The 16,867-nt window shown below is 37.8% G+C and overlaps 1 protein-coding gene across 1 annotated transcript in view; it reads right to left on the reverse strand.

Moving 5' to 3' along the window:
* Positions 1 to 536: 536 nt before the first annotated feature.
* The window catches only part of col16a1 (collagen, type XVI, alpha 1), a 346,728-nt gene continuing 330,397 nt past the window's right edge, over positions 537 to 16,867 (reverse strand). Inside the window, exons 64-70 of the mRNA XM_051936205.1 lie at positions 16,046 to 16,081; positions 14,097 to 14,141; positions 13,301 to 13,489; positions 11,693 to 11,759; positions 11,008 to 11,184; positions 7,718 to 7,795; positions 537 to 832 (exon numbers count right to left, since the gene is read on the reverse strand). Of these exons, the coding sequence (XP_051792165.1) occupies positions 642 to 832; positions 7,718 to 7,795; positions 11,008 to 11,184; positions 11,693 to 11,759; positions 13,301 to 13,489; positions 14,097 to 14,141; positions 16,046 to 16,081 (783 nt within the window). The 3' untranslated portion in view covers positions 537 to 641. The remainder of the gene's footprint in view (positions 833 to 7,717; positions 7,796 to 11,007; positions 11,185 to 11,692; positions 11,760 to 13,300; positions 13,490 to 14,096; positions 14,142 to 16,045; positions 16,082 to 16,867) is intronic.

The raw sequence follows: 16,867 nt of genomic DNA on the forward strand, positions 1-16,867 counted from the left end.
ATTAAAAAAAGAAGATCACCTAGCTGATCAAAGACAAAGTAAATGTGCAACTTTGCCACGCACTGACTGGATCGCTGCTACTAGCAGTACATGGAGTAGGGAGTGACGGGTGAACTCGATTCACAATACTCTACATTCAAAGTTACAAGAGAACTGCCTAATCTTAGACGTTGTGTTCAGTGGTCACAAAACGGCAGGTGCCATCGACTCAACAGATGACAAAATCCCCAGTCAGCCAAACAGACTGATTATTTATGGAATGATAAATATAAAATTAGACGGGCAGACGAGGGTGGAATGGACATGAGAAACAAGTCAAACAAAAACAAACATGAAAAAACGTACATTTCTTCAATGAATTTTGTGAGTACTCTTCCTAAAGCATTTTATTTCTTTTTAATGGTTCATTTTCTTTTGTAGAAATGTATCGGCATCAACCCAGATATACAAGACCACCTCCACCAACTAAATGAAATGAAACTGACCACTGTAAAGACAGAAAAAAAATCAGGAGTCTCCAAAATATAACAAAAAGCTATGTAAGCTTTTGTTGGTCTGACTCCATTCCAGCTTTTCATTTGATCTGTGTGTGAATGTGGATGGTCCATGGCTTTGGTTTTCCTTAGGGTGTCCCACTGCTTCTAATGCATTGGCCCCTTTTTGGAGTCATATTGCTCCATGGGAGCCATGCTGAAGCAGTCTGATGGATTGCAGTGTCCTTGTTTTCCTGGCTGACCTGGATGTCCTGGTGGCCCTGGCACACCAGGTATACCTTGCTGTCCCACTGGTCCAGGTGCGCCTATTTTTCCATAGCCAGCAGGCCCAGGAACGCCTGAAAAAAACAAAAGATGCATAGTTAGTGATAAAATGTGACACAGACAAAATGGAGCAATTCAGCACAAGATTCTGTTGACTTACTTCTTATAACAATTTGTTTGTTTCATCTCTCTTCAATGAAAACTTTAACTCCATATTATGAATTAGAGGAGGCATAGTAGAACAGCAGACAGCACTGCCACCTAACTATGCTTTAACTTGAATGTTCGTTTCTATGTCTAACCATGTTCTAGTGAGTGTCTTATAGGAATTCTGGTTTCCTTATACAGTTCCAAGATGTGATGTTAGGCTAACTGGCATCTAAAATTGGCCAGGTATTCATTAACACTATATGACAAAGCACCAGTGTGAATGGGTGCCTGCCTTGAATTGGTACTTTGTAATAATCAAGATAGCTTTCATCCTGTGGATGAGGACAGTATGTCAGATAGAAAACACTTTACTTTCACTCTTAAGTCTGTCCTGTCTGTTAAAAAGCTGATCAGCCATTCCACCAAGTCCCAATTCAAATCTTTAACACTAGAATTACCAAAGCCTACGAAAACACTCATAAATCCGGCCCACCTTAAATCCCTTTGCACCTCTCCGTCAGCGTCTTTTGTCCTGTAAATGTGCCGATCAAGACAAGCAGCAAGCAGCCTACTATTCCATACCCCCACCGCCGCAGAATGTGCACAAAGTTCTCCGAGCTCATGCCTTGATTATCTGGGAGTGAAGTGCTGGAGTTTTAGAGTGGAAATAATAGACTGTTATTTGGAACACATGCATTTCATGTGTGTTCCATTTCTACAATAATCTGTAAACACATTGTTAAAACAGAAACGTTTTTCATATTTTAGTAATAAATGACAAACTGTAGGCATAAACTATATAATGTGTGAAGCTTAAAGTCCAAAGATCAAATAAACACTTTCACAAAAGGTTCAAGAACAACACAACAGCTTTTGTGGTGTAGCGTTAAGAATTGCTGACTTGTAATCAAGAGTCCCCCGGTTCGATCCTGACTGACTCCTGTATTTACCATTTTCAGTAGTGAGCTGCTCTTATTATTAATATTATACAGTAAACACATGCAATTGATTTATGTCTGTAACAGCCGATGTACAATTATAGGACTTGTAAAAGTTAGCGTTTTTTTTTTTTTCCACTTTTATTCTCGGAGTCATGATCACGATATATACTACCGCCCTGTGACGCTGTTAGTTTTTATTTGGAAACTAGGAATAACTGTAGATGTGAGTGGTGTTTTGAGACAATGGAACTGGAAATTCTCTGATCTGGAGGGATAAAAGCTGACCGTCTCATCTCACCGTCACTTGATTTTTTTAATTCAGTTTAATTGAGTGTTCCTGCTCACACTGAATTAGTATGCACCTTATGGTCCATTATGTCATAGCTGCACTGACAAAAAAATAGAGACATAATATATATATGATATTTGGAATTGGGCGGCACGGTGGTGCAGTGGGTAGCGCTGCTGCCTCGCAGTTGGGAGACCTGGGTTCGCTTCATGGGTCCTCCCTGCGTGGAGTTTGCATGTTCTCCCCGTGTCTGAGTGGGTTTCCTCCCACAGTCCAAAGACATGCAGGTTAGGTGGCGATTCTAAATTGGCCCTAGTGTGTGCTTGGTGTGTGGGTGTGTTTGCGTGTGTCCTGCGGTGGGTTGGCACTCTGCCTGGGATTGGTTCCTGCCTTGTGCCCTGTGTTGGCTGGGATTGGCTCCAGCAGACCCCTGTGACCCTGTGTTTGGATTCAGCGGGTTGGAAGATGGATGGATATTTGGAATTATTCATTTTATGACCTGTATAGTACATTTCAGAAAACATTGTTGCACTGATGCAACATTATTCATATTCATTTGCATAACATCTTGCGGTTGTAATCAGTGACCGCGTGTTTTTTTTTCCACTGATCTTGCCAGCCCACTCATGTTGCTGTATGGTGCTGTTTCTTTTGTACTCCAGGACATGCAGAGGAAAGAACAGTACAGAGAGGTCAGTTCAGCTCCATATGCAATCATCACATTCAAATGTTAACAGTTCACACACAAGGACTGTCCTTCCTACATTTACGACATGTGTACCTGTTGCAATGTGCACACTTCTTTCTGTGCTGTGGTTTCTATTACACACCTGAAAGAAAGAGACAATATATGTGACATTTTGAAGAAATCATTTTATGACCTGAATAGTACCAATCAGAAAACATCATCGCACTAATGCAATATTATTTGAAAACGAACAGTGTCAGATCAGCTGTAAATGTATGATATTTGTAAAAGTTAGCTTTTTTTTTCAGTGTTATTCTCTCAGTCACATTGACGCTCTCCCTCGCCCCCCAAACCCCCCCCACCTTCTGATCTGACTCTAACTAACAGCGCCAGTATAAATTCACACCTGATCTGACGAGGTTTGTTTTCAAATAATATTGCATTAGTGCGGCAATGTTTTCTGATTGGTACTATTCAGGTCATAAAATTATTTCTTCAAAATGTCACATATATTTGTCTCTTCCTTTTTTGCATGGTGCTACGTTGACATCATGGACCAGAAGGCGTGAGCTTATTCAGTGCGAGAAGGAGCACGCGGGTGGCCGGTTGCTTGTACTATAACAAGCTTGACCTGGCAGTGATCAATGCACGTGTACTGTACAAGGCATGTACAGGGTACACTGAGAAAAGAAGAGTGTTCTTTGCTCACCTTGCAGAGGAGCTTCGTCGTCGCTTCTTACAAGAAAAGGCAATGGAAAAAACAAAAGAGGATGCAACATCGACAAGCTTCTGTTCCAAGCCTGCCACTTCCCCAGCCCCTTCATTGTAATAGTAAGAAGTGTATAGAGAGAAGTGTGTACACTGCAACAGTTACACATGTCGTAAAAGTAGAAAGGACAGTCCTTGGGTGTGTGTGAACTTTTAACATTTGAATCTGATGATTGCATATAGCATGGAACTGACCTCTTTGTACTATTCTTTTCCCTGCATGTCCTGGAGTACAAAAGAAACAGTACCATGCTCCAAAATTAGGAGACTGCATGGGCAAGATCGCAAAAAAAAAAAAAAAAAAAAAACGCGGTCGCTGATTACAAGTGTAAGATATTATGCGAATGAATATGAATAATATGAATAATGTTGCATCTGTGCCACAATTGTATTTCAAAATGTACTATGCAGGTCATAAAATGAGTTATTCCAAATATCATATATACATACCTATGTCTCTGTTTTTTGTCAGTGCGGCTTTGACATCATGGACCATAAGGTGCATACTAATTCAGTGTGAGCAGGAACACTCAATAAAACTGAATAAAAAAAATTCAAGTGACAGTGAGATACGAAGAAGGCAGATTCACCAGTGTTTGTGTGTCAGCTTTTATCTCTCCAGATCAGAGAATTTCCAGTTCCATTGTCTCAAAACACCACTCACATCTACAGTTATTCCCAGTTTCAGATAAAAAGTTACCGAGTCAGATCTGGGACGGGGGTGGGTGTTGTATTGTGATCGTGACTGAAAGAATAAAAGTGAAAAAAAACGATAACTTTTACAAGTGCTATAAATTTACACCGGCTGTTACAGACACAAATCAAATGTATGTTTTTATTCTATAATATTAACAAAATGAGCAGCTCGCTACTCCAAACAGTTAATTTGCGGGGGAGCTGGTTTTGAACTCATGACCTCTGGATTATAAATCAGCAGTTCTAACCACAGCACCTATCATATTGTACTTGCACCTCTTGTGAAAGTGTTTATTTGATCTTTGGCCATTAGCCTTCACACATTATACAGTTCATGTCTACATTTTGTTATTTATTACTAAAACGTGAAAAACGTTTGTTTTAAAGATATGTTTACATAGATTGTTGTAGACACAAAACACACATCAAATTATTTCCTCTTACAATTCTGGGTAGCTCACTCCAAGATAATCAATCAAGGCAGGAACTGGGAGAACTCCTTGCCCGTTCTGAGGCAGTGGGGGGATGGTATAGCAGGCTGCTTGGGCTTATTGATACATTTAGAAGACAAAAGACGCTGGCGGAGAGGTGCAAAGGGATTTACGAGGGGCCGGATTTACGAGTTTTTCCGTTGGCGCTGGTAATTCTAGTGTTAAGAAGCCTCTCTATAAGAAGGCGGGTACGGCTGGTATTAAAAGTTGATGAATACTCTACAAGTAGGACCCTCACATGTGTCTTCATACTCTACTATTGTTTATACAAGAAATAAAGCAAAATAGCAATGATGTCCTCTGTTCCTCTATTAGCGTGGTAGACAGACTGATATGAATGTAGCAAACTCTGAGTTTTCTCTGTTGGCTTCCTCTTCTTCTTCCAATTATTTCATAATCAGTGATGTCTGACACATATGGAATGTCAGACACAGAACCAATCACAGAACCAAATGAAAAGGCGATATTGTGTTGGATGATAATTAGAAACCTTTTATTAATAATGCATTTTTTTTTAAATTTACTCATTTGCATATTTTGCTCTATTTTTCAGAGTGATCATGTCATAAGTACCATTTACTTTATTTCATTTTGGCAAAAATTGCATTCCATAGTGGCACTGGTCTGAAGTCATTTACGGTTTTGGGTTTTTTGATTTTAGCTATAAGGATTACAGAAGCCGGGTTTCCACAATATTCTGCTTTTCTAATAACAACCTGAAAATGGGTTTTCTCTGCACACAATTTCAAGAGTCTTCCACTTACATGCTTTGGCCCAAAATGTTTACTTGTATTTAATTTTCTAAAATGTTCTCCACATTTTTTTCCAACAAAAATATTTTTCCTTTATAAGAAACTTTCTGCTTTAAACATTCAGCAACTCAACATCTTGAAATCTTAAGTAAAACTAAGTAAACCCAGTGGCTAATAAAAGTCTGATGTGGAAAGAGAAACTTGTATATGGTTGACAACCAGCCAAAGTTTGAATGTCTGGTTTGGCAAAGTTCAAATTGTACGTGGACAGTTTGTATTAAATGTTATCCTTATAACTAAGTTTAGCTTGTTTAATTAAGATCTAGTGACCATAATATAACTCATTTAACAGTGCACTGGGCATAGCACATATGTAAAAACCAATACTGTTAGTTTTAACTTTAGTAGAGCCAAATTTGAGCAGATGCCACAAAGTTTGAAAGGGATAAACAGAGATAAGCTTTTATGTGAGGAATAATTTGAGAAGCAGTGAAACAGGTCTGAAAGTCTTTACATACAATACATGAGAAGTTCATCCCGAAATTTAGACGCAGTAAGAATTAAAAAAAAAAAAAACACTCCACAGTAGATAAGTTCGAAAACAGAAGCAGCAAAGTTAAAAAAACAGCTAGATAAGACTTACAAAAGGTCTGCAATGGTAAAAAATGACATTAGGAGAGCTAAAAGGCAGTCTGAAAGAAATAATGAGAAAGAGGTGAAAGATGGCACATAATAGTAAAAGAATGGCCAAGCAGGAGGTGAAGTGTATCAGAAACACTAACAATGAATTAAAAAGTATGGACTGTGAAATAGTGAAAACTTTAAATTTGCATTTTTCTGATGTTTACATGCATAAAGAAGTAAAAAAAATGCTAGCAGTAATTAGGACTCCCACAGAGGTACTGTGCAATTTCAAAGCTGTGTAGGGAGAAGTGCTGCTTAGATTAAATAGACTGAAATCAAACAAATCACACAGACCAGAATATATTTATCCTAGAATACTTAAGGAGGTTAGTGAGTACATCTAGTATATAAACTATCAATGCATATTTTTTTAAGCCATAGAACACTTGGGAGATTCCTAAGGACTGAAAGCTAAATAATATTATCCAGTTACATTAAAGGAGTGATTGCGTGGATCCAAGGAACTACAGGCCAGTAAGCTTAATATGCGTCTTGATATAAGCAATAATAAACGAAAGGACTTAGCATCTCATGGTAAGAACAGAGAACAAGAATTAGTTGACATCAGTTCAGATGGGGAGAGAAATAGTAGCATATGATCTGAGGTGCCTATGAGGTTATACACCTCGTGTTTCATAAAGCTTTTGATAAAGTGCTACTTGAGAGGTTATCAATCAAACTAAAAGAAGTGGGAATTCAAGACGTAGTGAGTGTTTAGATGGGTGTAAATAAGGCTCAAACACAGAGAGCATATAGTGCAATGAACCTTATTGGCATTAGGTGACATTAAAAAGTTGTGTCTATCAGGGATCAATGCTGGGGCCAACGCTCTTAATATACATAAATGATATGGATAGGAATACAAATAACAAGCTGGTGTAGTTTGCAGATGACACCAAAGTAGCTGGAATGGTAGATCATCTAGATTCAGCTGAATAATTAATGAGGGACCTTCACTGAATACAGGATTTGGCAGTAAAAATATTACATTTGAATTTGAAAGTACACCTTCTAAGAACAGCAAACTCACCACTGTCAACTGTCAGACAGTGTACAGAAGCCATTAAGCTGGCTAGCAGGATATCAGATTATATAGCACAATTGGCTGAGTGCAAGTTAAGCATTAACTATACAATTATTTAATGGGGATGTTGGTGGGTTGGGTACAATCCTTTCTTCCATTTTTGATTTTGGAGTATTTTATCATCTTCTTGTTCCCCCTTTTACCGTTCTCCTTTAAATTCAATAATAAAAACTGTTAAAAAAGTTATTGGTAACCTTTGCTAGGCTTAAGGGCATGTTTATGTGAAATTGTTCTAGCGTTCTAATATTCCAAAAATCTTAAGTGTTTACGGATTAGTGTGTGTTTCTCCATTTGATCTACTAAGACAGATTTTGTTTCCCTGCACTTCCGCAGGGGAAAGTGGGTTTAAAAAACAAATGAATGGATGGACCGATGGTATAGTGTTACACTGTACTGTATGGATTTGCACTTATTACCTGGAGATCCTGGAGGTCCAGAATCGCCCATGACGCCCACTCCTTTGTCACCTTTTTCACCCTTTTTACCTGCTTCTCCTGTGGAAAATAAAAATTAGTAGCAGTCTACAGTACAACTGAAACAAAGTGCAAGTACAAATTCACAGCAGAAGCAAATCAAATATTTCACTTTTACTTTCTATAGGAGACACTATTCCAAAACGGCATACTCTGAAAAACAAGCCTCTTATTGAAGCTTACCGGCTCTGCCTGGTCCAAAAAGTTTATAGTGATAATTGCTTACAGACAGTAGTAAAAGTGAAAAACAAAAGCTTTGTTGGCCACATGAAGTGAGTAGCTCTTTTTCTGTAAATCTTTAGGGCAGCGGTTCTCAAGTTCAGTGCTGGAATTCTACTGTGGCTGCATGATTTCATTCCACACAGCTTCACAAATGAGTGGGTCAGCTTTACTGCTAATTGATCTAATGGTTTAATTAGTTACCTTTTTTCTTTTTATTTTGCATTCAGAAAAAAAATGTTAATGTGATATTTACACGTAACAGAAATTCCAAAATGTGTACTTTTGCCACAGCTTTAAATATTCAATTTCTTTTTCCATATTCTTTGTTTTTCACCTTCTTCTGGGGATGTTTATCTCTTAATGGTAACTAAATACTAAGACTTAATGAAAGTCATGCAGACACAGGTCCGCACGATACAGGATTAAATATCCAGAATATAAAAAAGAAGAGTATCTTAAAAAAACAAGAAAAAGAAACATAATTCAACTCAGTGAAACTCACAGAAATGTTTGTTACATTTCAATAAAAAATTAGCAAACCCATTTTGTCCTTGGCAGCACGGTGGCGCAGTGGGTAGTGCTGCTGCCTTTCGGTGAGGAGACCTGGGTTTGTTTCCCAGGTTCTCCCTGCGTGGAGTTTGCATGTTGTCCCCGTGTCTGCGTGGATTTCCTCCGGGTACTTTGTTTTCCTCCCACAGTCCAAAGACATGCAGGTTACGTGCATTGGCGATCCTAAATTGTCCCTGGTGTGTGTGTGTGTGTGCGCGCCCTGCAGTGGGCTGGCGTGCTACCCAGGGTTTGTTTCCTGCCTTGCACCTTGTGTTGGCTGGGATTGGTTCCAGCAGACCCCCGTGACCCTGTAGTTAGGATATAGCGGGATGGATAATGGATGGATGGATTTTGTCTTTTCTGGATTGACACAAAAAAGAAGAAACTGGGAAACGACAACTTGCTTAATGAAAGCAAAAGTATAGGTAAAAGTGAAAGGTGGCGGTAGATGGGATGAATACAATTAGGTGCAGGTCGGAACTTGAGAGCCACTGATTTAAGACTTTTATTGCTAATTAAGGCATAAATAAGTATGACATTGAAGTAGTTGCACTCGTTCATGTTCAGTGTCATAGAGTCTGCACTGCTTTTCAGTATCTGGATAATATTAACAATGCAAACTTCATAGCAAATCTTGACTTAAAAAAGAAATGGAAAAAAATAGCATTCAAAACTATGACAAAAATACAATTCTCAGAATTTCTTCAAAATATAAACTTCATACCTGAGATGTTTTTCTAATGCAGAATAAAAAAAAAAGAAAAAATGGGCCAGATAATTAAACAGATTAGTTACATGTAAGGGTGACTCACTGATTTGTGAAACTGGCTTACACCCCAGGCCTGAACTTGAGAACCATAACTTTAGGGATGGTTGCCCATGATATTGATATAATGTGACTCTATATTATGTTTTCAGCTTTATATTCTGTAGAACAAATGTTTACAATTTATTCCTCATATAACAAAGTGTCTCCTAGACATATACTGTATTTAATGATCAGTATAATAGAAATGTTTGTATCTGATAGCAGTATCAGTAAAAAATTCACAATACTTGATACCTATTCAATACCACGTCAACAACAGAAATCTCATTCAGCTGCTTTTTATTAAAAGTACCAGTAAAAGAGAACAATATTGTGTCTTTTTCTGTAATAGAATATAAAATATATAAATACTAACAGTAAAAGCAGCTTTAAAATAGTGGTGCAGTTATCAAGTAGTTAACCAGCTATCATTTAAATAAACTAGCACTGGCACTCATAATATCAAATTACAATGCAAGGCTAGAATTTTAATCCTCAGTGTAACAAGTTTTGTTGTCATAATCATGGGGGGATGTCATCATAGGGTTTATACATCATAAAATTATCATCTCAACATGTCTACATTCCAAATTTATTCATTGACATTTTCTCTCCAGTAACTGAAAAATAATGTTTCAAATCAATACTAAATGTAAAAAGTCAAATGGTTCTTCTGAATTACTGAATTCCAAGATAGTTCAGAACATTTTAATTTAAACAAATTCTTTAAAGCTGTTTTTGCATCAACATGCTTACTAAAGATTAATATTTAACACTAGAATCCCTTAAGCCTGCGAAAAAAGTTGTAATCCCAGGTCACCTCATTAGCAGCATAACATGAATAAAGTTTCTGTTTCAGCTATGTGTTCAACGTTTCTTGCCTTGCTTTTCTTCCTGTCATCCTACTGTACACTTACCCAAATTGTTATAGACACGGAACACACATAACATGTATGTGTTCCAAATAACAATATATTATTTACCCTATACAATTCCACGCACCTCACACCCAGATAAACAGACTTGAGCTGGGAGAACTTTTTGTCAGACTTGAGCTGCGGCAGTGGAGTGGGGGGGGACGGGGGGAGGGATAGCAGGCTGCTTTGCAAAACAAAAGATGATAATGGAGAGGTGCGAAGGAATTTAAGGTGACCCAAGATTACAACTTTTTTCGTAGGCTTCAGGGATTCTAGTATTAATGGATGAGTCAAATAGATTCCATTTTCAAAAGTCACACACTCTTGGTGCTTTCATTTTCTTTCATATCTTATATGACTGATCAGACTTTATTACTGCTTAACTGGTGTACAAATCCAGAATTAGAGCATTAGCATCACCACTGTAATTTGTCTACTTTCAGACATGCTTGGGTGCAGTACAAACCTACACTCGTCACTACCGAGAAGGTTAAAAAGCTGGTACTGTTACATTTTCAGGACTTTGATTCCAACTTGCTTCCAATGTTCTTGTGACATTCCTATTAAGGATTCATTAAACATAGAGAAAGATAAAGATTTTTTCTATGTAATACTGGTATATTTCATCTAGTATAGGATTAATGCAGCTTCATTCAGAAATTAAAACTGGTATAACTCAGAAATTTCAGATAATCCCATTACAACTTTTATATAAATTAAGGTAATTTTATAATTACCTGGAGGTCCTTGAGGGCCCTGTCTGCCTTCTCTTCCAACCTGCCCGGGAATTCCTGGCATACCTGGGGGACCTGGTCTTCCAGTTGTTCCGTCCTTTCCTGGAGGTCCTGGACGACCGGGAGCAGAAACTGTTTCTACTGGGAACTGTACTCTTGACATGTAGTATGCAATACGTTCTGAAAGCATAAACAATGGGCAGCGTTGAGCAAAGGCAGTGAAAGCATTAAACTATTTGATTCCAGATCATACTACATGTGTTTACATAAAATGAAGATGTGGTAAATGGCTAGATTATGTAGGAGGTAAGGGTGAATGGTAATGGTGTGATTTGCTGAAGCCTGTGGAAATAAAACTCTAATTAGTTAACTTAAGTAGTTAGCTGCAATATGTGGGAGCTATGAAACATAAATAGTTATGACCAGTGGAAGTACATGCTACTATAAAAGTGGAAGTCAGATATGTCCCCTTAAAGACATGCACGAGTTTATGAATACTTTCTAGTACATAACGTATTGGACCGATGGAAGAATTTTTCATAAGAAAAGCTACTGTCAGTCAATAGCTCTGAGGAATAGTGTATGTGGAATGTGTGGTCACTGTTTTTAGTTAGCTTGTTGATATTAACAATGTCACAATCATGGCAAGTTAAGATCAGAAAAAAAAAAGAAAAAGAAAAGGAATTACCATCAAATATCCTTATGACTTCTTGCCGGATGAACCTCTTGATGTCATCATAATTCACTGCATCTGCCTGTTTGTAAATTATAAAACAAATTCATGCAGCATGAAGAGATACAGTACTTAAGAATACATTTTATGAGAATTAATGAAATAATGTTTATAGAGGTAAAATTAACAAATTGTCTAAATAGTTTAGATATATATGGGCCATACAAACTTTGTGTTGACTGCTAATAGTTAAAGTTGTATATAACAAAAACTAACATATAATTACTTCTGTAATTATTTAATTAGGTAAAGGCCCAATAGTGTTCACTGGCTCTGGTCAGGTAACTGCTGGGGCTTTCTCCTGAGATCCGAGAAAGAAAGTACAGTAATCCCTCGCTATATCGTGCTTCACCTTTCGCGGCTTCACTCCATCGCGGATTTTATATGTAAGCATATTTAAATATATATCGCGGATTTTTCGCTGCTTCGCGGGTTTCTGCGGACAATGGGTCTTTTAATTTCTGGCACATGCTTCCTCAGTTGGTTTGCCCAGTTGATTTCATACAAGGGACGCTATTGGCAGATGGCTGAGAAGCTACCCAGCTTACTTTTCTCTTTCTCTTGCGCTGACTTTCTGTGATCCTGACGTAGGGGGATTGAGCAGGGGGGCTGTTCGCACACCTAGACGATATGGACGCTAGTCTAAAAATGCTGAAAGATTATCTTCACGCTGCTATCTTTTGTGCAGCTGAACGGTGCTTCGCATACTTTAAAGCTCGAAGGGCACGTATTGATTTTTGCTTGAAAACAAACTCTGTCTCTCTCTATCTCTCTCTTTGTCTGCTCCTGACGGAGGGGGTGTGAGCTGCCGCCTTCAACAGCTTTGTGCCGCGGTGCTTCGCATACTTAAGCCAAACAGCCCTATTGATTTGTCTGCCAGAGATTGTTTTCTCTATCTCTGTGACATGATCTGCTCCTGACACACACTCCTTTTGAAAAGGAAGATATGTTTGCATTCTTTTAATTGTGAGACGGAACTGTCATCTCTGTCTTGTCATGGAGCACAGTTTAAACTTTTGAAAAAGAGACAAATGTTTGTTTGCAGTGTTTGAATAACGTTCCTGTCTCTCTACAACCTCCTGTGTTTCTGCGCAAATCTGTGACCCAAGCATGACAATATAAAAATAACCATATAAACATATGGTTTCTACTTCGCGGATTTTCTTATTTCGCGGGTGGCTCTGGAACGCAACCCCCGCGATGGAGGAGGGATTACTGTACCCAAGAACTATAATGTCACTTCTACCAGAAGCTCCACCCCTTCTGATCCTTTATTTATTTAAGGCAAAGGATAACTTTAAGTCGGCCTTCATTTTGACTCCCGCTTCCACACAGACCAGAGCTCCTGTGGAGACAGTCCTTTTTTGCTCACTCCGAGTTCTAGAGAGTACCTCAGGAGCTACTGTTCTTTATTTCGTGATTCATTTTTTCACATATTTTTTTCTTCAAAAGCCTTGTATTAAATGGGGCTGCTAGGCTGATGTTTTGTGTTGTTACCTTCTTGTTTTTACAATATATTAGAATTTGTTGCTAACTCTATAAATACTATAAATAGCATCTTACCTGTGTTCCTGGAAGTCCAGGTGAACCTGGAGTGCCTGGAGATCCTGGTGACCCTGGTAAGCCTCTTTCTCCACGTGGACCTATTGGCCCAATAAGTCCCATTGAACTGCTTTTAGATGAGTCACCTGGCAGCCCAGGTCTGCCCCGCTCTCCTGGGGATCCTTTTTCACCAGTGGCACCAGGTTCACCCTTATAGAAATACAAAAGAGCATGTGGTGTCAGTATTTGTTTGGCAGGGTGATGTTTGTAAATCTATTACGGGGAGCTAACCATGTTTTGCATCTTGTACCTATGACACTGGAATCATAAGGTTTTTACACTATACTTGCATTGAATGCATTCCACCAAGACATATGCATTTTATTACTATAAATGTTTGTGATGCACCATCTGTTGGAATGACAGAGGCATAGCAACTAGACAGACACATAGATACACAGACACCCAGACATTTATCCTTTAATTAAGGTACTTGCCCTCCAATTTGTGTATGCTCCAAGTACAAAATCTCTGTCATGCAAAATCTCTGTCACAAAAATAATCTAAATCATGCACAATAAATAATCAGTAGAGTGTCATGGGCAAGGGCCAGAGTTAGCTAGAGCTATAAAAGACATCACTGTTTGATGCTAAGCACACAATTAAGCATGTCTGTATTTCAGCAATAAGTATTAAGCAGGCTAGGTCAGTGCATTGTGAAAGACAGGCAAGAGTTGTGTTTTTTATTTAATAAATCATTACAGATAATTATTTATAAAACCATACTGAAGAATAATATCATGAAAACACCACTTACTTTTTGGCCTTGGGGACCTGGTTCTCCAGGCACTCCTGAAGATCCCTGAAAGGTTCAACATCAGTTTAAAACAATCTGTCTCCTCCACTCACAAGTTTGCAAATATTAAGACACAGATCTTTAATTACCAAGTTTAGAATAGCCAATTGTTTGTTTCTGACTCCCTACACAAAATGCTGTACTTTACCTGTGATGTGTGGTAATTTGCATAGTATCCTTACATTAGGTTTCTTAAGAGTTTGGAGAGGTTTGTAATACTTAATGCATATAGAGTGGTAACTAATGAAACTAACTAAAATCATTCCAACTTCTTTAGATGTAATCTACAGTAACAGGTTTTAGCAGAGGACTGAAAACATGTTGACTTTGCAATCTATATCAAATGAAACATGTTGAACATACACAATTCCACACACACACAAATACACACACATACACACAACTATGTATAACCAATAGAAACAAAATGCACAGGCAGATTTGTAATTTTGAACAGTTTTTTTAATGTGGGGTGGTACCTGGGCAGGCATGATGTGTTTGTCAGTCGAGAGCATGTTTCACTCCATCATTAAAAGCTTGGATAGTGAGTTTACTTTGGATAAGGGTTCTTATTCCAATGTACAGTAACTTTCACAATTGAAAAAGTTACCAAATTTGTTTGTATTATGTTGAACAATCTAGAGTCCATGTTCAGTTTCACAACATCTGTTACTTTTGTAAAATACAGGTTAAAGCCAAAATAACAAATACTAATTTATTAACTTGAACATTTTAAACTGTTTTCCTATTTTATCTGTTCATATTATGAACACACAATAATACTTTTTAAGGGTGTCTCTTCATGTTTTAATGGATTATTTTATTTAAATGCAAGCATAAAAAATTCATTTAACATATAAATTACAGAACTCCATCAGGTGTGTGATCAACTGTTTGATTAAGCTTGAACAATCTATCCTAAATTTATTCTGATAACTTTCATTTTGTATGAATCGAAAATGCTTTGGTCATGTAATAATTTCTTGCAAACTCAGAATGAGATTACATCACCCTAATAGATGTTCATTTGAGTTATTTTTCTAGCCTTTGTCTAAGGACTCTCTTTTCATAGTTCTGTAGGTCATAACATATTTCCTTCTCTTTTATAATATCTACAGCCAATCTACATTGACTGTGTTTTTCTGGCATTTTTAAGGCTTGCAAATGGTTAGATTTCTTCTTCTTTTGGCTGCTCCCGTTAGGGGTTGCCACAGCTGATCATCTTCTTCCATATCTTTCTGTTCTCTGCATCTTGTTCTGTTACACCCATCACCTGCATGTCCTCTCTCACCACATCCATAAACCTTCACTTAGGCCTTCCTCTTTTCATCTTGCCTGGCAGCTCTATCTTTAGCATCCTTCTCCTAATATACTCAGCATCTCTCCTCTGCACATGTCCAAACCAACACAATCTCGCCTCTCTGACTTTGTCTCCAAACTGTCCAACTTGAGCTGACCCTCTAATGTACTCATTTCTAATCCTATCCATCCTTGTCACACCCAGTGCAAATCTTAGCATCTTTAACTCTGCTACCTCCAGCTCTGTCTCCTGCTTTCTGGTTAGTGCCACCGTCTCCAACCCATATAACATAGCTGGTCTCACTAGTGTCCTGTAGACCTTCCCTTTCAGTCTTGCTGATACCCGTCTGTCACAGATTACTCCTGACACTCTTCTCCACACATTCCACCCTGCCTGCACTCTCTTTTTCACAATCCTCATCCTAAACTCATCCACCTTCGCCAACTCTACTCCTTGCATCCTCACCATTCCACTGACCACCTCTCATTTACACACATGTAATCTGTCTTGTTCCTACTGACCTTCATTCCTAGATTTCTGCCAAACAAAAAACTATGGATGTATCTGGGATTTTTAAAAACTATTTAGGTTGAAGTGTTACTTTACTTACATCTTTTCCAGGTGGACCATCACTGCCCATCTCTCCCTACAAAATCAATAAATGTGTAGTATTATTAAAAAAGAAATAATCATCAAATTTTCCAAGTACCTCCCTTCTGTAAGCATTTCGTTAATGATGAGTATGATAGTTTTTCCAAATGATTTATAGCATTAAATCCCAAATTCAAGAATTCAATCATTTATTAGAACTGAAGATCATAAGAGACACTCCTGAAGATTTTCTGATCTCGCTATTTCAGTACATGTGCTTCTTGCCTTACACCCAGTGCTGCTGGAATAATAATAACGCAGATGTTTTTTCATTAAAATAAGTATTGCGTTAGGTTACCTATTTCAAAAATGAATTGGACACACAGACTACTGTAAATTGCCAAATAAGCAGGTTACTTGCAGAAAAATCTACAAATGTCAACCACATTTCTCAGAGACCAATAACCCAGTTTCTCTAACTGGAATTACTGGCTTTACATTGAACTGAATAAACCAGGTGTCTGTGAATAACCAGGTAATTAAAGTGCATTTAAATGTGCCGATGGATCCAATAAAGTAGCTGTAAAGATATTTTTTTACAGCATCAAATTATTTTTGTAAAGGGGATACAAATAGACAATATGTCAGAAACCCTGTAAATCTAATTTGATGACAATTTCCATTGAAAATATATGAAATGCTGCAACCCCCCTAATAGTTAAGTAGCAAAGGAGTTTGAAAATCATGAGAAGTTGTCCTTAGCATAATCTTTGATCAATTATCTATGAAAATCACTGAAATGATTTTCATTTTAATAATCACAATCCTAACCTTCCCAGAA

Source organism: Erpetoichthys calabaricus, chromosome 14 (assembly GCF_900747795.2).
Source record: "Erpetoichthys calabaricus chromosome 14, fErpCal1.3, whole genome shotgun sequence".
NCBI lineage: Eukaryota > Metazoa > Chordata > Cladistia > Polypteriformes > Polypteridae > Erpetoichthys > Erpetoichthys calabaricus.